At 36.9% G+C, this 27099-nt stretch overlaps 1 protein-coding gene across 1 annotated transcript in view; it reads left to right on the top strand.

Annotated features, from left to right (window-relative positions):
- Positions 1-27099, top strand: part of DIAPH2 (diaphanous related formin 2) — an 890580-nt gene that overhangs the window by 373111 nt on the left and 490370 nt on the right. The window contains exons 19-20 of the mRNA XM_060003112.1: positions 17433-17534; positions 19398-19492. Of these exons, the coding sequence (XP_059859095.1) occupies positions 17433-17534; positions 19398-19492 (197 nt within the window). The remainder of the gene's footprint in view (positions 1-17432; positions 17535-19397; positions 19493-27099) is intronic.

Here is a 27099-nt window from a genome sequence, read left to right as displayed (position 1 = left end):
AAAACTGTTCTTGAGTTTGACAATCAGATACCTTCTTGTAATAGGCAAACTTATGCCAAGCTGGGATTCAGTCATTTTGTTTCTGTCTCCTTCATACTATAGATGGTTATTTTTCCTAACTTCTCAAGTGAGTGGTCTTTACGCCATTTCCCTTCACTTCTTCCCTGCATCCTGTAATATGGCTTCTGTTGTCATTGCTCTCTTGAAATTGCTCTATATGGTCTGAAATGGACTATTTTCTTCTGGTCTTTTTTTCGGGACTTAGTCTATGCTTGACCTTCTTGCTATGTTTGACACTGTTGATTACTTTTTCTTATTGAAACATTTTCCTTTCTCACTGTGGGGGCAATGTGGTCTCCTGTTTCTCACACCGTTTTGCTTGTTCTTTTTGTCCTCTTAATTGGCTGTTCGTCTGTGTCCACGACTTCAGGCATCATCCCCAGGGTCTAATCTTCTGTCTTAGATTCTTTCTCACTGACTGTTCAATCTCCGCTTAGGCTTCAGTTATATCTTGAAGACAAGATCATCAAATTCGCATTTCTCTTCCTGCACCCTCATCATTTTCCACTCTCATATTTCACATGTTTTATTCACATAGTATTTCTTGAGTATCATTTTCTAGATACCATGGGAGGTGGAATGGATGTGGGAGACAAATTTGTACCAAACCTGTTGTCTTCCCTCACAAAGTTGTGAGTTTGTAACTTAGGGAAGGCAGAAAGATGCATACATGAGCCTTAGTTAAGTAGGACAACATATGGAAGTACCTTATCAGTGATGTAGGAGGCAAACCATGTAGTGATAATTGGAGGTTTCATAGAGAAAGTGACACTTTATTTGGGTCTTAATGGATAGATATAGGTTTGACAGCACAGATGTGAAGGGAGGTGAGCTCAAATTATTTTGCAGTCCTTTGGGAGTCCTGTCATATTCTTCTGACTGTAGGTAGACTTGTTCTAGGTAGACAATATGCAAAATATTGCTTAAAATTGGAGTCTGTAATCTTTTCATCTATATTAGACACCCAGAATAACAGTATGCACAATAACTCATGTCATACCCGTAATATATTTAAAATATATATGTATTAGAGACAGAACTTCAAGGGTAATTTTAAAGAAGTATAACTGTTTAGCTTTCTATATTTACTTACTCCTATTGTATCTTGTATGCCTTGGCTTTTAAATATACTACACCAGATATCAGATGTAATCTCTGACCTTTTAAGTGTCTTTTCAGATTTATCTCCATGAGCTCTGAGTGGAAAGCTAGATATATTAGCTCTTCTTTCATTCCTCTTCATGGATTGTCGTACCCGACTTTGGAGTTTATGTTTTTTTCACCTGATATTTTAGAAGCATTTTCCAGGAAGAAATAGGAGTCTTATCATTTCTTACTAGCCAATTTGAAGCTTTTAATTTGATTATATTTATTTTTTAATTAATTAATTTTATTTATTTTTGGCTGCATTGGGTCTTCGTTGCCGCGAGCGGGCTTTCTCTAGTTGCGGTGAGCGGGGTCTACTCCTCGTTGCGATGCGCAGGCTTCTCATTGTGGTGGCTTCTCTTGTTGCAGAGCCCGGGCTTTAGGCGTGTGGGCTTCAGTAGTTGTGGCACGTGGGCTCAGTAGTTGCAGCATGCAGGCTCAGTAATTGTGGCTCGCAGGCTGTAGAGCACAGGCTCAGTAGCTGTGGCGCACGGGCTTAGTTGCTCCGCGGCATGTGGGATCTTCCCGGACCAGGGCTTGAACCCGTGTCCCCTACATCAGCAGGCGAATTCTTTACCACTGCACAACCAGGGAAGTCACTGATTATATTTCTTTATGACACCTCTGTTCCAAATTTTATGTATTGACTTCCTGCTCCCTCTCTGTAGTTATGCCCAGTGTTTAAGTTCACATTCAAAGTATTCCAGGCTGAAAGCAGAGGCACACTTTGGTGGCAGCCATGAGTAAGGCCACAATGAACCCCTGCAGTGATGGGACTGAAGTGGCTGGGGTGAAGTAAAGGCCAGCCTAATGGCGAGCACAGCAGGTTTGAAATAGTTTGCTAGGAAAAAGAGTCAGCAGGTTGCTGTCCTCATCCAGTCAAATTTATTTGCTGTCTGTGACTATTAGCAGCTGCTTCTTACCTGGGTTATTACTTTCTCTTTTATGTTTCAGGTAAAACCTTCAATTCAAGGGACTTCTGAGTTTTTTTTTTTTTACACATAATGTAGATTTCATTCTAATCTTTATGAGATGTGTTTGACTTTATATGGTGATAGCTGTACCTGAATTCTACAGATTTCAGAGAATTTGGGAAGCAGTGCAGTGAGGATGCAATGTATTGATACACTGAGTTTTGCTATGCTCTGAGATTTAGTATTTAATCTTAAACATTGCTTTTATCTTATATATGCCTCTATAAACAATACAGGAACTTAGGCTCAAAAACTAATAAAAGGTACACAGAAGGCAATTACCAATTATTCTACAATAAACTATTAGGCACATATTCTTGTTTTATACTGTATCTTTTATAGTTATGTTAAAAATGCTCTACAGCACTGAATATAGTATTATTAAAAGATAGTTCTTACAGGAGACAGAGTTTCTTATAGCTGGACCCTCATCCAACAACTTTTTTTTAAGTTCTTAAAAGCTTACAACCCAAACTGTTTCTGGCATTTAGTAGAATAAAGTACCTCATGGAAGGTCATTGTTAAATAGAAGCCACCTAACTATGATCTATTTAGTGATGTGCACACTCACACATAGACGCCAGTTATGGCTATCAATGCCTCAATATTAAACTAAGTGCATCTATGGAATAGATTTCATAGAAGTTGATTTAATTTATTTTGATGAATAGCTTACATGCTGAACTCAGGTTATCATTATTCTCATTGTTTATAGGTGACATCCACATGCTACTAGCTAGGAACATAACTGAAGTTGACCTTGGCATAAAATAGAGTACTTTCTTTAGGGATTATGTACTTTCACTAGAGTTTGGTTCTTGAGATCTATTGGTCTAAGGCATACAGTCTTTAAAATGGCTACCTGGTGTGCAAAAGCAATGAAACCAAGCTCCAGTGTGCTTGCTTCAGTGTCATTTTGTTGAGCTCAACTGTGGATTTTGGTTAGACTGAATTTTCCCTTTTTTGAAAACTCTAGTTTTCATGGAATAAAATATTTTAACTCTCCCTATTTTGCATATTCCAAGCTTTACCTGCTCTGGTTGTTTTCGGTGACGTGATAAAAAAGGAGCATGTTTACATCAAACAACGATGAATCTGTCTTCAACTATCTTCCACTTTCCTTTCAACAACAAATCATTGTTTTTTCCTTTCTCTTCTAGCATGGTGATAACTGCATCTATAAAAGGGAAGGGAGGCCCTGGTATCTAATATTAATTTTAGTATTATCTATTAATGTATTATGTATATACACATTTTAAATTAATGTGCAAAATGCATTCTTATTTACTCTTAAAACTTCTATGTACTTAGAGTGATAGATTATAGCAAGCAACGTATGGCAAGATCCTTGCTCTCAGGGAATATATCTAGTTGATAATTGATTTAAAAATAGGGACTTCCCTGGCAGTCCAGTGGTTAAGACTCCATGCTTCCAGTACAGGGGGTGTAGGTTCGATCCCTGGTCAGGGAACTAAGATCCCACATGCCGCATGGCGTGGCCGAAAAAAATAAAAATAAAAGTAAAGAGTGTGCCATGAGGATTATTCACTTTCTTTTAAAATCTCATCAGTTGTCACTACTGTGTACCCAGCTGTTGAGCAAGTGTTGCCTTCAGTGTTAGATTCTGAGCTGTAGAAGAAATTACAAACAGGACTTCCATAGGTTACTGTTGATGATATTTGCAGTTTTCAATCTGGGGATTATTGAGCTATTACAGAGTGTTGTATTATATGCCAGAAAGCAGTTGTTCTAAACCTTGTTGATATCCAGAATTACCTGGGGAGTTGTTAATAGATACAGGTCCTGAGGCCCTACGTACAGAGATCTTGACATTTTGATTCTGTAGTTATGGGTGTGTTCCAATCCAGATTATAAGTAGATGAGAGGGTAGGGAAGGACAAGGAGATGGGGTCAAGCATTTGACATTCTTGATAGTATAACAGGATGATAGGTAGGGATAGAAGAGAGTTATGAATCTGTTTGTCTTAAGAACAGGATAACTCTAAGCTTATTCAAATTTTGTTCTGAACATGTCTTTCCAACATTTCCAGAGTAATCTCACATATTGCTTACTACTTTGAAATAGAAAATTACCAACAAACCAAACTTGACTTAAAAAAAAAGAAAGAAATGAAAAGTTCAGGTACCCCCTCTCCTACACATGCTTCGATTGCCTTCAACAAAATACACTGATGTGGTTTCTGAACTAAAGAAAATTACTGCTGAAAGATAAAATTGAAACCAGTTGGAATCCAAAAGGGGAAAACAGAGACGATGTAACTGTGGTTGTTTCCCATTGAGCTCAGCCAGTAACAAACCAAATTGAGATACTCAGTAATATTTTTATGTACATAAAGTAAGAGAACTGTATTATATGAAATTCAAAGTTCTGATTTATGTGTGTTTTTTACAGAACTTGGATTTCATCTTTTCATAAACCAGTATATCCCAAGTGAAACATTACCAAACATTTTAGCTCCTTATGAGTTCTCATTCTACCCAGATATTGATGGGATGGTAGAAGCTAATTTTATAATTTTATTAAGGCTAATTTGTTTTTATGGTCATTTTATGTGTAGACGTATGATGAAATCATATGAGAATATACAGAGAATAAATAAGAGACAGTTATGGTCTGGGATTAAATCGTTGATCCCCGTAGGGTTGACACACTTAAAAAAACATCAGGAGTATAAATGTGTTTGATTACGTGAACGCTATTTGAAAAACAAAATTATCAATCAACAATTACAGTAAGGCACTTCTAGGTGCTATTTTGTAGGGAAGAGGTTGAACATTTACTCACATTTTCAAAAGTTGAAGTAAGAATAAGTTGACCTCAATTACAAAAGGAAGGGGATGAGGGACTAGATACTTACTGAGCACTTATTATGTCAAGGGTTGGTAAACTACAGAAGGCAAATCCGGACTGCCACCTAGTTTTGTAAATACATAGGTGTCATTTGAAGGCCGCCATGCTTGTTTGTTACTCATTGTCTATGGCTGCCTTCAGGAGACAATGGGAGAGTTGAATAGAATTGCAAGAGACTGTATGGCCTGCAAAGCCTGAAGTATTGACTATCTAGCCCTATCCGGGACTGCCACTTACACAATTCCTAGAATTTGCCTCAACTGCTTTTCAAAGGTTCTCTTGGTTCATGCCAGAAGTCTGTGGGGGTGGCGGTGATCACACTTCGTCAGCTAATGTTCTTTGGTTTGGGCTTCCTCATCTAGCCTGTGCCTATTATGAGTATATTGCTCCAGTCCGCACAACCATTTTTTAAAAATCTGGTGACTTCTCTGAGTCCTTGGGTCCCTGATATAATCTCTAAGCCTCTCACTCTAGTTCTTCATAAGTTACACAGAAATCAGTTCCTCCAGCTACCTAGTTGCTTCCCTAGAAGTAACTAATGTAATAAATGTCTTGTAAATCTTCCCGGAAACATTTACGTATATACCGGCAAATACATATCAATATTTTTTCCTCTGTTTTCCCCATAAATGGTAGCATGTGCTGTACAGTCTTGTATACCTTGTTTGTTTCATTTAACGATATTTGTGAAGATCATTCCATAAAGAGCTTCCTTGGTCATGGATATAGCAGCAGAGTAGTCTGTTGAGTGGGACACATGATGGTTTAATCAGGCAATCTTCTATTGATGAGCTTTTGGGTCCTTTCAAACCTTTTGCTATTAAAAGCAATGCCCAGTGATTTCCCTGGCAGTCCAGTGGTTGAGACTCCGTGCTTCCACTGCAGGGGGCATAGGTTTGATCCCCAGTCCAGGAACTAGGATCCCACATGCTGCGTGGTGCGGCCAAACCCCCCCCCAAAAAAACCAAACAATGCCCAGTGTACCATAGTTTATTGAATCTGTCTCCAATTGATGAACATTTGTAATCTTTTGCTAGTAACAATACTGGAATACATAACCTTAGACATAAATCATTGTGCACAAATGTGAATATATATGGATTATTCCAAAATATATATATATGGATAAATTCCAAATAATTGGAGGGCCTGTTCTTTTCCAGGCACAGATTTAGGTGCTAGCATGTAACAGTGCACAAAACAGTCACAAATACCTTTTTTAAATGGAGCTGACATCAAAGTGGAAGGAGCAGACAATAAATAAAGAAGACATGTATTATGTCAGATGGTGATAACTGCTATAGAGAAAAATGAAGCAGGCAAAGGGGGAAAGGAGTGCCAAGAGGGAGGAGTTATGATTTTGAAGCACATCATCAGGAAAGATCTCTATGAGAAAATGACATTGACCAAAGATCTGAAAGAAGTGGGGGAAGATCTGGGGATGATATAACCTCGAGTGCAAAGGCTCTGCTGTGGGAGTTGGTCTGGTATATTTGAAGAACAGCAAGGAAGCTAGTGTGGCTGGAGGAGAAGGAATGAGAGGAAAGTAGTAGAAGCTGAGGTCACAGTAGCTAAGGAGAGGACATGGAATATAAAGTAAGGCCTTCTAACTTATGGTTACCAAAGGGGAAATGTGGGGCGGGGGATAAAGTAAGAATTTGGGATTAACATATAGACACTACTATATATAAAATAGATAATCAACAACACCTACTGTATAGCACAGGGAACTCTACTCAATATTCTGTAATAAATTATGTGGGAAAAGAATCTGAAAAAGAATGGATCTATGTATATGTTTAACTGAATCACTTTACTGTACACCTGATACTTACACAACATTGTAAATCAACTATATTCCAATATAAAATAAAAAAATTAAATTTAATAAAAAACAAAGCAAGGCATTCTAGGCTACTGTAAAGACTTTGGTTTTTACTCTGAATGAGACAGAAAACCATAGGGGTTTCTGAACAGTGGAATAAAATGAATTGACAGGATATAGTGAAGAAGGGCAAAGATAGGATGGAGACGGCTAATCAGTTTACTGCAATAACCTAGGCTAGAAGTTACGGTGGCTTAAAACCCTTGGGTAGGAAGTGGAGGTGATCAGAAGTGATCAAATGCTGGATTTGCTGAAGAGTGGGATGTGGCCTGTGAAAGAAAAGAGTCAGTGATGATTCCACCTTTTTTTTGCTTGAACAATTGGAATTAAGTTGTCATTTGTCGAGAAAAAGACTAAAGCAGATTTGGGAGTCAGACAAGGAGTTTGGTTTGGGATGTGCTAAATTAGAGACAATTATTGGGCAACCAAGTGGAAATATCCAGGAGATTAGAAGTTTCTTTTTAGGATACATAGTCTCCCAGTTTCTGTCGTTTGAATAAGTCCCTGGTGGGATCTAGAACACTGACGTTCTTCTAGACATGCTCAGGTATACTTGAAACCCAGACTGAAAAATCCTACATTGTCAAGTTGAGGCTCTGGCTCCGACTCTCTCAGGGTGTTATTTTGCTCACTCTTGCTCAACAAGGTTAATTGCCTTCTGCATTAAACTGAATTGTGTGCAGGACTTGTACCAGTCTGAGATGGACCACATTAAGAAAGAAAAACCTGGATATGATGAATGCCCAAACTGTATTCTCAGCAAGAAATGCCCTATTAGCCCAGTGGCACTGGGTTTTAGCATCATAATTCCTACTGTGATGTTTTCTCAATACTCCTCTTTGTTTGACACACTTAGCTCTTGGGGTTTCTTGCTGGACTTACTGATTTGTGACAAGAAATTAGGAAATTTGACAGAACAGGAGGTCCTCTGAGTGTATGGGATGGCCAGAAAACATCAGTCCCTACGTAGCAAAGCCAGAGCCAAGCTGCGGGTAAAGGGATTAACTAGAACTTGAGTCAGGTACTCACAGAGATTAAAGGTTAACAGGAAGAACTCCCACCACCTCATTTGTCAAGTACCAGGTTGAGGTAAAAACCATACTTGAGTTTTGGCATTTAAATGATCATTTCAAATGAGGGAAACTCTCCCTAAAACCTCTAAGCTAACTTTATTTGTCCTTCCTAAAATATCCATTACCTACTTAGCTATTGAGGCCCAATTGAAGATATACAACATTAGCTATGCACGTTGTTAAACATAGTGTTCTGGTGACATTTAGCAGTGTTCAGGAATTGGTTTAATGAACAGGTGTACAAGTATATTAGTTATGCAGATGTTAATTTGCAGTAACATGTACTGCCTTATTTGGGGGGTTCTTGTCTAAAATACAACCAGTAAGATTTGCTCCTTAATTTGGAAATCATTACAATGTGTGTGTGATTCCCACCATTAGAACCATTAGTCTTGTGCAGTGTGCTCTAAACTTCGAGAACACCCCTGGTAATGCCGTTCCTATGGCTTCAGGTACTGTGCAGGTGTCAGGATGAAATCTACCTTTCTGTGGGATGCTGTAGTTAGTGCACAGCTGTAGGCAATGTGGAGAGGGGACGCTTCACAGCTGCAATATGCGGCTCTTGTAAGAGACAGAGAAGCAATTTCCTAGTGCATATTACAGCAGCCTTTCCTCCCAAGGTTTGGTAAACAAATGTGTTACTCCTCACAAAATGGATTCACAGACAATCGAAAACAAAATTGTACTTGCTTTCCAAACTGACTAATCTTGACCAGTATGTTTTTTTTTTTTTTATCATTCTCTTCTCTATTGTTTCTGATTCCTGCTTACACTTGGTACTTGGGATTCCTGAGGCTAACTAACAGTCTGTAAACTGTAAAAAAGGATGGACATATTTAAGTATCAATCTAGCCATATCTTTATTTTTATGTTGAAAAGAAAGGTACTTTGCACAGGCCAATATAGCAAACATCCATGCAGCAGCCTCCCAGAATGAACAAATGCTAATAACATTTAGTCTTATTTACTACAGATCTTTGCTTTGTAAGAAATAAAACATTAAAGTTGAGGTTTTAAGGGTTCTACTTATTCTAGTATCACTTTCCTCCTCCAAGACAAACACTGTCATTAATCTGCTGAGTATCTATTCTATGTTTTTATAATTTTTCTGTATATATATATGTGTGTGTGTGTGTGTGCGTGCGTGCATGCATGTGTATGTATATATATACTCGTCTACAAATAATACAGAAGATTATTTGTGTTTTATTTTTAATTTAGATGAATGCTAATATACTGCATTCACCATTTTCCACCACTTTTATTTTTCCATTCAGCATTGTATTTGGGATCTCTTCTTGTTGAAATATTTAGTTGTAGCACTGTCACTGTAAATGCTGGGTTGTATTCCATTATATTAATATACCACAATTTATTTACCCATTTCATAACCCCTGGCATGTGGGTTGTTTCCAATTTTTGTACTGTTATAAACACATGTCTACAGTGAACATCCTTGTCTCCTTGATCGTTTGACCTGTAAGTGGAAGGATTGGGGTATACTCAGGGTAAGCAGACCTTAAATATATTTGGCATTAATAAATGCTTATTTTAAGGTTGTCCTGATTTTTATTGCTACTGTTGGCACAATCAAATCCTTATTTCTCCACCTTGTCATCCATACTTGGTATTGTGAGACTTTTTTTGTGATTTCCAATTTGATGAGTGTGAAATGGTGTTTCCTTGGTTGTTTTCATTTGCATTTCCCTGATTTACTGATGAGGTTGAGCATCCTTTTATTACTTGCCATACGACCTTGGGCAAATGACTCAATTTTTGTCTTCCTTAGTTTCCTCCTTTGTAAAATGACATTGGTAATACCTATCATATAAGGTGATATAAAAATTAAATTAGTTAGTTCCAGGCACAGAGCAGATATTTAATAAAAGTTGATTTTGGTGAGGGTTGTGATGTTTGTGGTTGTAGTTACTACTACTTCTAGTACTACTACTACTATTATTATTGTTTTAGTTATTACCATTAGTACACTTACCTCTTTAGTGTGTATGCAGATACATATACATGTATATATACGTGTGTGTATATATATGTATATATACGTATATAAGCCCTTGTGCATTTTTCAGTTGTGTTTGTTTAATATTTCCAGAAATGCAAAGATAAAGATGATTTGAAGAGAGTGGAAGATAACAATTAAATGAAAAAATCGTTGCAGCTATCAAACAGAAAGCATAGTAGATTTTCCCTGCCTGCCATTGTCATAGTTGCACTCATTTGAACAATTGTTAATTGAAGCTAAAATAACAGATGTTTCAACTAATACATGAAAAGTTATTTCCATATAGTTAGAATCACTTCTGGAATTGTATGCAGGTGAACAAAATATGTACATATGTCAGGAAGTCACAATTATTTTATTTGTATGATATATCTGAAATGACAGTTGGGCATTGTTGAATATGCATGCATATATGTATGTATGAAGCTATATAAATTTTCAGTGTGGCTTGGAACACTACTATTATTAGCTTTATTTACCCTGGCTTTGTATATAGTGCACTTAATAGGAGGTGTCATATTTTACTTTTCCATATATTCCTTCTTTTAAAAAATATTTCTTTTCTTTTCTTTTCTTTTCTTTATTTTTTTGGCTGCGTTGGGTCTTAGTTGCAGCACACGGGATCTTCGTTGAGGCATGCAGGATCTTTTTTTCTTGTTCCGGCATGCGGGCTTCTCTCTAGTTGTAGCGTGTGTGTTTTCTCTCTCTAGTTGTGGCGCACAGGCTCCAGGGCACATGGGATCTGTAGTTTGAGGCACGCAGCCTCTGTGGTTGAGGCGCTCGAGCTCAGCAGTTGCGGCACATGGGCTTAGTTGCCCCGTGGCATGTGGGATCTTAGTTCCCCAACCAGGGATTGAACCTGTGTCCCCTTCATTGGAAGGCGGATTCTTTACCACTGGACCACAAGGGAAGTTCTCATATATTCCTTATTCTATGATGTCACACATCAGTTGATGCTGATTTGAAGATAACAATATTATCTAATGTGGAACTATGGCTTCCAATAACAAAAGGGAGATTTGCTGAGTGCTATGCAGGTATTCGTTCAAGCTATATTATTATGGATAAGGAAATTATAATTGTTATATCCCTTTTGGAGATACTTCCACAATTAGTAATTTTCCTATGACCACTTACTAAAGACATGTGAGTAGACATTTAAGTCTTGTGTACCATTATATGCTCATGCTAGGCTAACGCATAGTAGGTGTTCAACAAGTATTTGCTGGATGAATAAGTGAATGAATGAATAGTATTGATGCCGACTTTAGGAATCAATCTTTCTCACAGGAATTTTGAGATAAATTAGTTATAAAAATTTTATTATGATTTATGGCAGTTATCACCATGTAAATCATTCAGTGTTACCCATTTATATTATCTTAATATTTGCTACAAATTACGAACATCTTGACACATGTTCTATGTATCCACTGGGATAGTGGAAATTAATAGGGGATTCCTGAACATTGCCTAAATTAGATTGGGGAAAGAATGTAACCATGTTTACTTTACTTATGCTGATGATCATCCCTCAGCTGTAAAGGAATAAATTTATAGTACAGCTGCATGTAAAAATCCATGTATTACAGGAAATATAAGAATACTCCGTGGGCATTTTATGTCAGATAATTAGTATCTTGATGTTAACATATCTTTAATAATAATACAAATGTCTTTATTATTACATCATTATCTTCCTACAGACAGTATTTTATAATGTTTCATCATTATTCAGTCGATTAGCATTGCCAATTTAAGCACGCAAATTAATTTAATCCATCGGTTTTAAGCCCAGTGGCTGTATGGGTTTTCATTTGTACAGGGAGAGATCACATACGACTGGAGGCCTCATTGTGAACCTGAGGATCATAGGGCCATTGATGCTAAAATCAATTTTTGAAGTTTTTGTATTGAGAATTAAAAAACATCTCTAGTCTCATTCAAGTAATTTGAAATAATTATAGAATCACTATAATTTACTTTGTTTTAAAATAAATTTAAGGTTTTTTTTTGTTGTTATAAACACATTTAACATGAGAGCTACCCCCTTAACAAATTTTTAAGTACACAATACAGTATTGTTAACTGTAAGGCTCAGTGTTATACCACAGATCTGTAGAACTTATTTAACTTGTATAACACACTGAACAGTAATGCCCCATATCCCTCTCCCTCCAGCTCCTGGCAGCCACCATTCTACACTGTTTCTATGAGTGTGACATTTTAGATGCCTCATATAAGTGTAATCATTGCAGTATTTGCCCTTTTGTGATTTGCTTATTTCACTTAGCATAATGTTCTCCAGGTTCATCCATGGTGTTGCCTATGGCAGGATTTCCTTCTTTATTGATTTATTTATTTTTCTGTGTACCCTAGGATGATGATTTTCTTTTTTTTTTAAATTAATTTTTATTGAAGTATAGTTGCTTTACAATGTTGTGTTACTTTCTACTGTACAGCCAAGTGAATCAGCTATACGTATACATATATCCCCTCTTTTTTGGATTTCCTTCCCATTTAGGTCACCACAGAGCATTGAGTAGAGTTCCCTGAGCTATATAGTAGGTTCTCATTAGTTATCTATTTTATACATAGTATCAATAGTGTATCTATGTCAGGGACTTCCCTGGTGGTCCAGTGGTTAAGAATCCACCTCCCAATGCAGGGGATGTGGGTTTGATCCCTGGTAGGGGAACTAGGATCCCACATGCCACGGGGCAACTAAGCCCACATGCTGCAACTACTGAGCCTGTGCGCCACATCTAGAGAGCCCTTGTGCCACAGCTACAGAGCCCACACACTCTGGAGCCCGTGCCCCACAACTGGAGAGCTCACACGCCACAACTACTGACCCTGCATGCTCTGAAGCCCGAGCACTGCAATGAAAAGCCCATGTAGTACAATGAAAGATCCCATGTTGCACAACTAAGATCCAATGCAGCCAAAAAAAAAAAAAAATGGTGTATATATGTCAATCCCAATCTCCCAATTCATCCCACTCTCCTTCCCCCTTGGTATCCATACATTTGTTCTCTACGTTTGTTCTCTACATCTGTGTCTCTATTTTTTCTTTGCAAATAAGATCATCTATACCATTTTTCTAGATTGCACATATATGCATTAATATACAGTATTTGTTTTTCTCTTTCTGACTCACTTCACTCTGTATGACAGTCTCCAGGTCCATCCACATCTCTACAAATGACTCAATTTTGTTCATTTTTATAGCTGAGTTATATTCCATTGTATATATGTACCACATCTTCTTTATCTATTTCTCTGTTGATGGACATTTAAGTTGCTTCCATGTCTTGACTATTGTAAATAGTGCTGCAGTGAACATTGGGGTGCATGCATCTTTTTGAATTATGGTTTTCTCTAGTTATATGCCCAGTCGTGGGCTTGCTGGGTCATATGGTAGTTCTATTTTCAGGTTTTCAAGGAACCTACATACTGTTCTCCACAGTGGCTGTATCAATTTACATTCCCACCAACAGTGCAAGATGGTTCTCTTTTCTCCACACCTTCTCCAGCATTTATTGTTTGTAGATTTTTTTTTTTGATGACAGCCATTCTGACCAGTGTGAAGTGATACCTCGTAGTTTTGATTTGTATTTCTCTAATAATTAGTGATGTTGAGCCTCTTTTCATGTGTTTGCTGGCCATCTGTATGTCTTCTTTGGAGAAATGTCTATTTAGGTCTTCCACAAATTTTTTGATTGGGCTGTTTGTTTTTTTGATATTGAGCTGCATGAGCTGCTTGTATATTTTGGAGATTAATCCTTTGTCCGTTACTTCGTTTGCAAATATTTTCTCCCATTCTGAGGGTTGTCTTTTTGTCTTGTTTATGGTTTCCTTTGCTGGGCAAAAGCTTTTAAGCTTCATTAGGTCCCATTTGTTTATTTTTGTTTTTATTTTCATTACTCTAGGAGGTGGGTCAAAAAAGATCTTGCTGCAATTTATGTCAAAGAGTGTTCTGCCTATGTTTTTCTCTAAGAGTTTGATGGTGTCTGGCCTTACATTTAGCTCTTTAATCCATTTTGAGTTTATTTTTGTGTATGGTGTTAGGGAGTGTTCTAATTTCATTCTTTTACATGTAGTTATACAGTATTCCCAACACCACTTATTGAAGAGGCTGTCTTTTCTCCATTGTATATTCTTGCCTCCTTTGTCATAGATTAGGTGACCATAGGTGCATGGGTTTATCTCTGGGCTTTCTATCCTGTTCCATTGGTCTATATTTCTGTTTTTGTGGCAGTACCATACAGTCTTGATTACTGTAGCTTTGTAGTATAATCTGAAGTCTGGGAGCCTGATTCCTCCAGCTCCGTTTTTCTTTCTCAAGATTGCTTTGGCTATTCGGAGGATTTCCTTCTTTTTGAAAGCTAAATAATATTCCATTATATGTATATACCACACTTTCTTTATTCATTAATCCTTTGATGGACATTTAGATTGTTTCCATATCTTGGCTATTGTGAATAATGCTGCAGTAAACATAGGCGTACAGATAACTCTTCAAGATTTGAATTTCAATTCTTTTAGATATATACCCAGAAGTGGGATTGCTGGATTGTATAGTAGTTCTATTTTAATTATTTGAGGAATCTCCATACTGTTTTTCCTAGTGGCCCTAGTGGCTATACCATTTTACATTCCTACCAATAGTGTACAGGGGTTCCAATTTCTCAGTATTCTCACCAGCACTTATCTTTTTTTTTTTTAAATAATAGTCATCTTAACAGGTGTGAGGTGATATCTCATTGTGGTTTTGATTTGCATTTCCTTTGTGATTAGCAGTTGAACATCTTTTCATAAGCCTGTTGGCCATTCCGTATATCTTCCTTAGAGAGATATCTGAGTTTTAATTGAATTATGGGATTATCCATTTTTTAAATTAAGTTATGGAATATTTAAGTTTTGTAAGTATTAGAAACATATATGCAATAAAAGCATCTTAGGAAAAGTGGCATTTTCTAGTCATTATGAAAGCAGGAACTTTTTAATATAGGAAAGCTTCAATACTATATAGTTAAGTTTCATACATCATTGCCTCTCTTCAAATTCTATATTTATCTAAGCCTGTGGTTGTGATTGCTAAAGAATGCTTTTAAAGACAAGAAAGCCAAAGGTGATAATAGCCACTGGTCAGTATCTACTGATCCTGGTGAAAACATTATTGTTTCTGAAAGCCTGTTTAGTTAAGGAGTTATTTTAAACTAGCTTTACTCTAATGATTCTCAGAACAGCAGTGCCCACTCATGGAATTCTTACCATTCCTTGAGCCTGAGATAAAACCAAATTGTATAATACAAGGAAAATATACTAGGATTCAAAAAACAAAACTGTGAACTCAAGATATTTAAGAGATCTAATCTTGATTTTAAACAGTCTGTTCATGTGAAAAGGGGAGAGGTTGAAATATACTTTTAAAAAAAGCAAAACTATGAAGTCATACAAAATGAGCATTATATATGCCTGGGTTAGTCAGGAGTCTGTTAGTTTGCAGGATAATCTTAATATGTCTTTCATACTATAGCATTTTCATTGTATATGTACTTTGTTAATTAGTCTCCCATAGTGGGATTTAAGGCATATTGAAAGATTAGGACAGTTTTCTTGACTAATCTGTTTGACTAGGACACATTTCTGAATGATACTAGAAGTAATTTCAATAAAATTCAGATAATTTTTTTATTGACAAAAGGACTGACTCTTTGACTGTTATTTCTTTATATAGAGTTGTGTTAAGCTGGGAGTGGCTTGAAAATTAGGATAAATTAAAATGCTGATTATTTTATTGGAGAGACACTGTAGTCTTAGATCCTTTGGGGGAATACTTGTGGTGGTTTTAAAAGAATATCTTAAAAGTCATTTTTCTTCCAGTTGACCAATAACTCTCTTATCTTGTGTAAACATGGCAAACTACTTGGCACTCCCATAAGATCATGATTGTTAAGTGTAATTACCTAGCCTGATTGGACTCTCCATCACTTTAGATTGGTCATACTTGTAGAGCTTAGCACTAACTGTTAGGAATTTAGTTATTCAGGTAATTATTTTTTTCTGTGATTTTTGTAGTAAGTACATTTAATTTTCATATATTTTGCACCAGTAAAACAAAGGGGGGAGTGTCTTAATGGACCCATAATATTTTGATGCCTTCTAGAAAGTTTTCCAGATGCTCACATCTGTAAACACATAGCTTAGCAAAAAATCTACTGTGATCGCGGGTTACTTTTCCTCTCAAGAAGATCAGTAACTCATTTGTGATCTCCTTAACAAAGATCAGATAAATACTGATTGCCTCAAAATGACATTATATTTTTTAAAAGTAATAAAGAAACAGCATGATGATGGCCATGTGATTTAGTGATGAAATTTAGCAGCAAGAGTTTGGGCCCAAGAGCATATCATTCTACTTGACTGAAAAATGTTGGCTTTACTTTTCTCATATTTTTTCCCATTACCTACAACCCTGTTTTTATATTAGAAGAGGTAAACTGCCAACACAGGAATATAGTGGTAGCTGTAGAATTTCTGTGTAGGAGGGGTTTAGGGATTTGACATAAATCTTCATTTTCTTAGCAGACAGGATGTTGTTTTTCACTTTGGTTTGGGGGATGGCTTGTTTGGAGGGAGGGCTGGTGGAAGTGATGGGGGTCTAAAGCCCCTCCTTGGCACTGTCAGTCCTCACGGTTTCAGGACATTTTAACCGTTTGGAACTCAAGGGTTACCTTCTGAATATAGCATAAATAAATCTTTCGTTCAAAGAAAGCAAAGAGCACTAAAAAATGGTGAGGGAGACAAAGGGAACTTACTGAAAAGACCATGTCTTTGAGGTTTATTAATTATGGGTATGCAAATAGGTGCTAACTGTTGTGTAACTTGCAAATGTTTCATGTCTATTCTTCAAAGCAGTCCCAGCAGGAGTTTTTATATGGCAACCTGTTTAGCAGTTAAAGTTACCTTAGATATCTTTAAAGCAATTTCACTGAATTAAAGACCTGCCTAAATTTTAGCATATTTTAGGATAAATGCACATCTGCCTTTTTCCTCAATTAGTCCAAATTAGGGAGATTTTTCTATATATTTAATTCCATTACTGTAGGAACCTGGTTAAGGAGTAATTAATGCTGCACATTAGGTAAGAAGCAGCAATTGATTTTTGGTTCTATTTGGCTTATCTTTTCTGCTTAAGTGCTGATATTTAATTTGTAGGGAAACCTCTAAACAGGTCTATATTTTTATGTTTATCCTCTTCCTTGAACTAATGAAATAAACCCATTTATTGATTTGGGCATGAGCTTTATTAATGTAGTTAATATGCCTTACTAATGTGATTCTGTGTATTTGGATTAGCACTGTTATTATTTATGAATCAACATTTTTCTTTCAGTTCAAAAGAATGCAGAAGCTTTTGAAGAAAAGAAGACCCTGCCTACAAAGAAGAAAGTGAAAGAGTTGAGAATTTTGGATCCCAAAACAGCCCAGAATCTTTGTATGTGATTATTTTCTCAGTAGGGAGTGGTGGTGATGGTGGTGGTGAGGGGTTGTTGGATGTATTTAAAACAAAGTTATAACTTCTTTGAACAGGTATATTTAGCACCTACTAGGAACAAAATTCTGTGTAAACATGATTTAGGCTGCCTTTTTGTCATTCAGCCATAATAGAGACTACCATAATTTAGCCTTGGCTAGGCCAGGTGAAATTTAAGAATAATAAAGCTTTGGAAAGTACTGATCATTCAGCATTGTTAGAGGCCACAGTGAGAGGAAAGGCAGAGTTGAAAAGAGTGTTATATATTTTTTTCCTTCTGCCTAGGCCTGGGAGTGATAGTTTTAGAGTATTCACTAGTCACATTGGGCAAATCCTTTTACTACTATTTGCTTTATATTTGAAGGAATTGTGATGTGAGCTAGTTGTTAACCACTGTACTTTAAAACTGGTTAGTGAACCTTAAAGCCTTTAACAAAGCAGTCAACCATTAAATACGCTTTTCCTAAAGTAGCTGGACAGTTAAACCCATCTTCATTTACACAGGTCCTAAGTTTTTCTTGACATAGTCTCCACTCTGTATTAAATTCAGCATTTGTGTGTGTGTGTGTGTGTGTGTGTGTGTGTGTGTGTGTGTGACCACAGTATGCTGTGTTTATATTCTGAGGATTCTAAAACGCTATGTATGAGAAATTTCAGCACATCAAGCATTTCTAAATATGCAGAGAAATACCTTGGGAGTTTATTTTGTGAAGGAGTGTGCTATAGAGAATCAGATTAAAGTAAACAACTCGTCATTCTCATTCTTGTGTCAGTAGGAATGTTGCTGTCAGAAAAGCAGTCTCCTAATAGCTGTTTTGCCTGTGTACATTGCTTACCCCACAGTCCTTTTTTTTTATAAAGTGGATGTTCAGTACTTTAAAAAAAAAAAAAGAAACATAGTATGATCTTAATTGCTAGTTGATATCTGTCAACATTATTTATTTGGACTATGGAGGTCTCATTTGGTGTTTATGTCTAGGTAATCATTTGCCTGGACAGGGGAGGATGCTTTTTAGGTACCAGGGAAGGCATATAGACCTCTCCATGAAAAAAAAAAAAAAAATTCTTAGGAATATATTTATGTTCTGGTGGTAAGAACACATGTATGTTCTTTAAAAAGTATGTTCAGTGGAGGTTAAAGTGGAATGTATTGTTGAATAATGCTTTCTGAGTCAGTGTAAGCTTTTCTAGGTATAATTTGTTGAATTATTCCCAAATGGCATAATATATATCCATTTAAGAAAAAGTTGACAAGGGAAATCATTGGTTCAACATAAAAGCAACTAATAGCACACCTCATGAATGTCATCAGGGATGCAGAGAACATTGAGGATTCAGACACTGTAATTTTTTCTTATGTGGGAGAACTGCAAAGTAGATTGATATGGTTTTCTTAGTATCGGGTTACTTTACTGTCATTCTTGAGAAGTGCTGTATTGGATGCATCTGACAATCTCCATGGTAAATTCTACGTTGAATTAAAAGGCCTACTTGAGATAAAATTTCTAACTTTTCATGGGTTATTTTGTATTAGCTTCATCTAAAATGCATAAGCATTTAGTCATCAGTGCTGTTAGTAGTTTTATCTTATATATAAATACGCATGAGCTGTAAACATTAGACCCTGAGCTAATAGGCCATTTTGCCTAGATGAGTAGTATAGTCCATCAAATGGAAGCTACTTTTGTTTGCTCATAATTCTGTAGAGTAATATTAGTGACAAGAATTTCATATTTTGAGTCTATGAAATGGGAATCAGGTATTTCTTAGGACTTTAAAATTGTGATGCTGCTCTCTTTTTAATAAAATCAATTTTTATTTTAGCTATCTTCCTAGGATCATATCGTATGCCATATGAAGATATAAAAAACGTCATTCTGGAGGTTAATGAAGACATGTTGAGTGAGGCCTTAATTCAGGTAACTTGCATATTTTGCTTTTAAATTTCATTTTCACAGATATTTCTAGATTGCTGTCCTTTCGATGGAGTTGTGTGAAAATGTTCTTCTATGTTTGGATAATAGAATTAGGAATATCTAGCTGTGTGGACAGTAAGAGGACTCAGATGATCTAGGTTCTAGGTATGTGTCTGCCATTTATTAGATATGTGTCCTTTTAAATTTAATTCTGTGTACATGTAGACGCATCATCCTCTGTACATAAAATTGCATCTATTTATTTCATCATCACAATGCACTTTTAAGTAGATATTGTTATTACCATTGTATGGACGTAAAAGTGTACAGGCCAAGAGGTTAAAATAGCTTCCTCAGGATCAATGGGTGAATGGTAAAGTTATCCCTTGTTAAGCATTTAACGTGCTGGGGATTGTGCTCTTTATATATTTTATCTCATTGAATCCTGCAACAGTCCTATGAGATAAGTACTATTATCCTCATTTACACATCAGGAAACTGAGGCTTAGAGAGATTGCCCACTGTCACCTAGCTGGTAAGTGGCAGAGTAGTAGAGCTGAGACTCAGAACAAAGCCTATCAAGACTCTAAAGCCATTGCTCTTTTTATTCTATTATTCTGCCTCCTATGGGCAAACTGTGTCAGTTTGCTAAAGCCCTATCTTCTCATCTGACATTACTAGGTCACTGTGAGGATTACACCAAATAAACTGCTTGGTAGAATAAAGCACTCTATTAGATCTAATTCTTAGAATTCTTCATATGTTTGACCCTGTCTGGTTTAATTTTTGGAAGGAAGAACTGCAAGATATTTCATGGATGGGCATAGTCATTGCAGGTTTTTTGTTGTTTGTTTTTGAGCCACGTGGCTTGCTTTGATTTTAAGAAGACTGAGTAGTTTATGCTGTAGCAATTTTGTTATACCTCCCTTAGACTGTCTCTAAATCTCAGAGCACCATTGTCTGCCATTTGAGCAGGCTGTGTCTATATAGAAGTTTCTCCATTGTGTAGTGTAGGCTTGCATTACAGTTTACCCTGTAGGACTAAGAGTTAATGAGTTTGTGTAGGCTCTTTATTATCATGACACAACTTTATTAACCTCAACAAAAGTTACACTGTGCTAAGAAATTCCCTTGTGGAAAAGTTTTTTGAAAAATGTGTTTTCTTTGTCCAGCTAGCCAGGTCCAGAGTTCTCTGAGTTGAAATGGAGAGCTGATCACATTTGTCCTGCCTGCCTTAGTCCCGTGATTCTTTGCACAGTAGTCAGAATGAGCAAGTTAAGAAGCCTAAATGTGACTTAGTTCTCCCTCTTTTTATCCAGTTGGACAGTTTCATTTTAAAGTACAAAAAGGCAAACAAACATCTGACTCCTATTCAGTAGTTGAAGCTTTCTAGTCTTTTCTGTATAAGCAGATTTTAGTAAAAGAGAACCATATTTTGAAGAATTAATCAATGTAGGCATTTATTTTGCCCATTAAAACTGTAGCTTTTCCTTCACATGCCTTAGTAAATAAAAAAGAGTGTAATATGCAGAATGCTACTGTGATATTTATTTACCAGTAACATTAAAAACATTTATTATTTTTTAAGTCATGTTTTCAGCTCTTTAGGGAATGTAAGAAACAGAAGGAGTCTCACTTATGAATGGCCCTCTAATATTCAACAAGCTTTAAAAATGTATGTATAGAAATGTATTACGTGGGTTTTTTTTTTTTTTTTTCTGTTTCACTTGATTTTGTAGCATAAACGATACATATTTGTTTCTCTCTTTAAATTGCCTGGTCCAGTTGGGAGGAAGGAATTGCTTTCAATTTGGAGAAGGCAGTAAATTATGTCTAAATTACTGAACTCAGTTGGTTTAATCTTATCCACTATGCAGTCAAAAGGACTGCTTGTGAAATCACATTATTATGCTAAATCTCGGAAGGTGAGTGAAGGAGAACCACAAAGTGTAGATCCTGCCAGTTTCCTTCTGTGAGTGTTAATACCCATTGCTTCCGTGCATTTCCTGTTTGCTGGGGGTGGGTTAACCTTTTTCTGTCTCATCTCTTCCTCTTTTCTAGACATCCATTCCCTTTTCTAAGCCTGTATCTTTCTCTTTTTCACATCTCTGTGTGTTTGATCACTTGCATCCTTTGCCCCAACAATTTTGTGCGTTCCTTTTGTTTAAAGCAGGCCACTGAAGACTTTTTTCCAAGCTGGCTTGCCTTCCTCCTCGATGCCAGATACTCTAAAATTTCTTCTCATTCCTTACCCTGCTCAATCAAAACTCATTTTCTTACTTCTGCTTGTAGGAGAAAACAATTTAACATGTAATTTAATAGTATGCATGATTGGAATTGTGCTGCTCGGGTACAAGGCACAAATTGTGAATAACTCATCTGAGTTATGAAAGTTAATATTGCGTTTATGCAGACAAATCCAATGTCTGAGTATCTTCTAGTAAGGAGGAAGGTCCTGGGTAGAAACAGTCATTTGATTTTCAAGTACCCAAAGGAGACTGCTTCCCTCAGGCCAGAGAAAAGACTAGATCACCACTGCCTTTCTCCCTCCCATCCTAGAAAGGGTTTGCTTCAGTGATGCAAAAGTAACATCAATTTGCCATTCAAAGGAGCTGTTTACCATTTATGACTAATTACCATGTAGCACATTGATAATGCATAGCATTAAATATGTATCATCAGATTAACTTTGTTGTAAGTTCTATTTGATTACAGTGCTAAACTCCATCCATGCATAATCATAGTTTATTGCTCATGTGGCATGGTTGTCTCCTCATAACAACAAAAACAACAAAAAACAATTAAGGACACATTGCTTCCCAGAGACTTGAATTAACACCAGTATGGGTCAATAAGCTCTTTCCTGCCAGACAACTAATAGATTTTAGTTATTTGTCAGGATAAATCCTTTACTAACAAAACAAAACAAAACAAAAACAAACCCCCAAATGTTAATTTAATCAGCAAAAGAGAGCCCCAAATTTAAGGTTATTAATAAAAATATTAATGTCTCCTTTATTTCAAAATATCTAAATTGAAGCTAGAAGTCAAATTCACTATATGGAAGAAGTTGAAAAGTCCTAAAATACAAGAACACATAGAAACACTTAAAAAGTATACCATATCCTGAGATTGTTGAGGAGCTTCTAATATATGCAATTATGAGTTAGTTCCAAATAATGTGTACTAAATTTAGGTGATTCTTGGAGTTATTATTTCAGCTTTGAAAATCTGCTTTAGTGTAATTTAATTTGATCTACTGAGAGAAAACTCTAAGACCAGTGTTTTTAGGACATCAGTGGTAAAAATGAAATATTTGTAGGCACATTTACATATAGAACATTGACCAAAAGAAAAAGAAATTAGCAGTTTTAAAAAAGTGATTCAAGTGTTGAAGGAAAAATAACAGTATATTCTATTTTAGAACATCAGTGCATGCAAATGATTCTTAAATGCTGAGGAAATTCATGTTGGTAGGGAGATTATGGTCATATTCACAAAGCCTAAGCAGAAAAAAGATGATTAACGTAGAAGGCAGTATAAAATTGCTGCAGAATAATTACAAAGATATGTAAAAAGCAAGGGTTTTTAACCAGGGGTCCAAAGGCCCCTGGGAGACCCATGGAGAGAATTCAGGGGCTCCTGAACTTAGATGTGAAAAATACGGCTTCTTTATTTTCTTTACCTGCTAACTAATATTAAGTATTTCATCTGATTAACAATGTAGGCAACAGACCAAAGTAGTATTAACAGTACCTCTAACTTTGTCACTAATAGAAATAATAAATGTTTTCCTATCACATTAAATTTGTGGCAGATATCTTGAAATATTGTTTATAGTCATTACTACTTCAAAATTACACTAGTTATTAAAGCTGCCACTAGATCTTATTTTTTAATGCTTTAATCAAGAAGCACATCTATTATTATATCACAATTTATTTTCTTAAATATCTTGATAACTATTTCAATATAATTGGTTTCTTTTGTAATTTTATGTATTTTACTTTATTCTGAGAAGGGATCCGTAAGCTGGTGTTAAAGAGTTCATGGCAAAAACAAAGAGGATAGAAACTAGTCCAGAAAAGTTTGCCAATCGAGATGGCAGACTAAGAAGTACAACATTAGAAGGGTGAGAGGATCAGCTACATTCTGACCACATTGCCCCTCTCCAGACTGGCACAGCACTGCACCGAGAGGGCCCCCTGGGCCTATGGTTTCTCCACTGGAAAAAGAGAGCCCTAGGTGGACATCTAGCTCCCTCAGCATTGTAGGACGCTTCCCAGAAGGACCATTTGGGCCACACTGCATAGAGATAACTGGGGGAATCTGTGGGGCTCAACCACTGGAGATCAGATAGAGGTGGAGAAGTTGAGGTGGGGCTTACAGCAACAGCACTTAGATCTTGGCAGACTGCATTTCTGCTTGTAGCAGTGCCCAAGCAGAGATCCCAGCCAGTGGCTCTGCCCATCTTCGGAGCCAAACTGGTGGCCCCATCTGGCTAGAGAGTTCGGTGGACAGTTCTGCCTGATTTAGGTGCCTGGTCAATGGGCTGTGCTAGCCATGCAGCTTGTTGTGCTGTCCTGCCTGGGCTGGAAAGCAGATTTGCAGCCCTGTGTAACTGCTGAGCATAGCCTCTAGTCTTACCTGTCCAAGTAGCCTAGCCTGAGAACCCAGACCACTGTGGAACCCATGCTATAGCCCTGCTTGGTCAGAGAGCCAAGCAAGCAGCCTTGCCCAACTGTTAAGCATACTCTTTGGCTCCACATAACCAGGGAGCTTGAAGAGTGACCCTGGATAGTCTCAGAGCCCAATCTACAGTAACACTGAGCCACGGAGTCCAGACTATAACCCCACCCAACAGCAGAGTACAATCTATGACCCTGCCTGATTGCTGAACATCTAGCCTTGTCCAGGCCTGCAGCCTCACCTAAGCAGAGAACCCAGCCAGTTACCCTGCCCAATTGTGGAGCATAACCTGTTGCTTCACCTGATAAGGGACCCTAGACAGTGACCGTACCTGACCACAGAGCACAGTCCCTAGCCCCACCCATCTGCAGGATACAATTGGAAGTCCCTCACCACCAGAGAGCCCAGTCAGAGCATAGCCAGTAGCCTACCAGGTCGTGAGGCCCAGCCTGCAGCCCTGTGCAACATTCGGGCACAGTCTGAAGCCCTACTTGATGACAGAGCACAGCCTGCAGCTCCAACTGAACATAGTCCAGCCAGCAGTGCCATTCACTCAAGGAGCACAGCCCGAGACCTCAGCTGACCAGGAGCAATTGCAAAGCCCATTCATAGCCCTGCCCACTTGCCAACCAGTAACACCACCCTACCAGGGAACACAGCCTGTCACCTCACCTGACCAGAGGTGATTACAGAACCCAGTTAGTGACCCCACCTGACCACAGAGCACAGTCAGTAGCCCCACTCAATCTGAGCATCCACGCAGTAGCCCTGCTTGAATGTGGAGCTCAGCCAGCAGTTCCACCCAATGATGGAGCTCAACCAGTGGCACCCCCTCTGACCTCAGATACTGGGCAATAGCGTCATCCAACTAGGGACTCCAATAGCAAGCCCCAATTGCCAAAAAATGCTACCAGCTGACTCATCTAGTACCCCAGGTTGGGCTGATGAGTGAAGGTCTTACCCTGTGATAGCAGACATAAATTCTGGGAAAGAAGACCACTTACTCAAATGTGCAGGTACTAATGCAAGGAGTCAAGAATCACAAAGAATCAGGTAAAAATGACACCACCAAAGGAAACTAATAGGACTCCAATAACTGACCCTAAAGAAATGGAGATCTATGAACTTTCTGAAAAATAATTAAGAATAATCCTCTTAAAGAAGTTCAGTGGACTATAGGAGTACACAGAAAGACAACTAAACAAAATTGGGAAAACAATGCATAAACAAAATGAGAAGTTGAACAAAGGAAAAGTGACCATCAAAAAAACACACACACAAACAGAAATCCTAGAGCTGAGTAATACAATGACTGAACTGAAAAATTCAATAGAGAGATTCAATATCACACTTGATCAAGCAAAAGAGAGACAAGTGACCTGGAAGGTAGGCCATTTGAAATTATCCAGTCATAGGAGGAAAAAGGAAAAAGAATGAAAAAGAGTGAAGAAAGCCTACAGGATTATCAGTGAATTTCTCAAAAGAAATATTACAGGCCAGGAAAATGTGGAATGATATATTCAAAATATTGAAAGAAAACAAACAAACAAACAAACACCTGTCAATCAAGACCACTCTACCCAGAAAAGCTGTCCTTTAGAAATGAAGAAAAGATAAATATTTTCTCAAACAAACAAAGCTGAAGGAGTTCATCATCACTAGAAATACTAAATGGTGTTTTTCATGCTAACATGAAAAGATGCTAATTTAAACTGTAAAAACATGTGAATGTGTAAAACTCACTGGTGATGGTAAATATGTAGCCAAAGTCAGATTCTCTAATATTATAATGGCGTTGCATTATTCACTTACAACTCTAGTTTAAAAGTTAAAAAAAACAAATGTATTAAAAATAATCATAACTTCAATAATCTGTTATTAGGTACACATTATAAAATGTGTAAATTGTAACCTAAAATAATGTAAACTGTGAGGGGGGGCAAGAAGTAAAATTATAAAGTTTAGTATGCTATTGAAATTAAGTTGTTATCAGTTTAAATTAGGATGTTATAAATATATTTTATGTAAGCCTCATGGTAACCACAAAGGAAAAGCCTATAGTAGATACACAAAAGTTTATGATAAAGGAGTCAAAGCATACTGCCACAAAAAGTACTCAAATCTCAAAGGATGAGAACATTAGAAGAAACAAGGAACAAAACATTCAGAAAACAATTAACAAAAGGCAAAAGCAAGTTCCTACCTATCAACAATTACTTTAAAGATAAAAGTATTAAAATCTCCAATCAGAAGACACAGAATAGCCTGAATGTATAAAAACAAGATTAAAAGATATGCTGTCTATAAGAGACTCACTTTAGCTTTAAGTACACACATAGCTTGAGATTGAAGGGATGGAAAAAGATACTTCAAGCAAATAGTAACCAAAAGAAAGCAAGGGTTGTGATACTTATAACAGACAAAATAGACATTAAGCAAAAAAATGGTCAAAACAGACAAAGACAGTCATTATGTAATGACAGAATGGTCAGTTCATCAAGAAGGTGTAACAATTGTAAATATTTATGCATCCAACATCGGAACATCTAAATATATAAAGTAAATACTAATAGAACTAAAACAAGGGCTAAAAGGAGAAATAAACAACAATAAAGTAGCAGATGAGGACTTTAGAACCCCACTTTAAACAATTATCTACATACAGAGAATCAATAAGTGAACAGTGGATTTGAGCAACACTACGACTTAATGAACCTAACAGACATATACAGAACATTTCATCCCACAGCGGCAGACTACATTCTTTTCAAGTACACATGAAACATTCTCCAAGATAGATCATATGATAGTTAATAGATAGCAAATTTAAGAAGATTGAAATTGTATCACATATCTTTTCTGACCACAGTGACATAGAACTAGAAATCAATAACAGGAGGAAAGGTGGAAAATGCATAGAA

The sequence above is a fragment of the Delphinus delphis genome, chromosome X (assembly GCF_949987515.2).
Source record: "Delphinus delphis chromosome X, mDelDel1.2, whole genome shotgun sequence".
Classification (NCBI taxonomy): Eukaryota; Metazoa; Chordata; class Mammalia; order Artiodactyla; family Delphinidae; genus Delphinus; species Delphinus delphis.
This window is presented reverse-complemented; position numbering and strand designations above follow the sequence as displayed.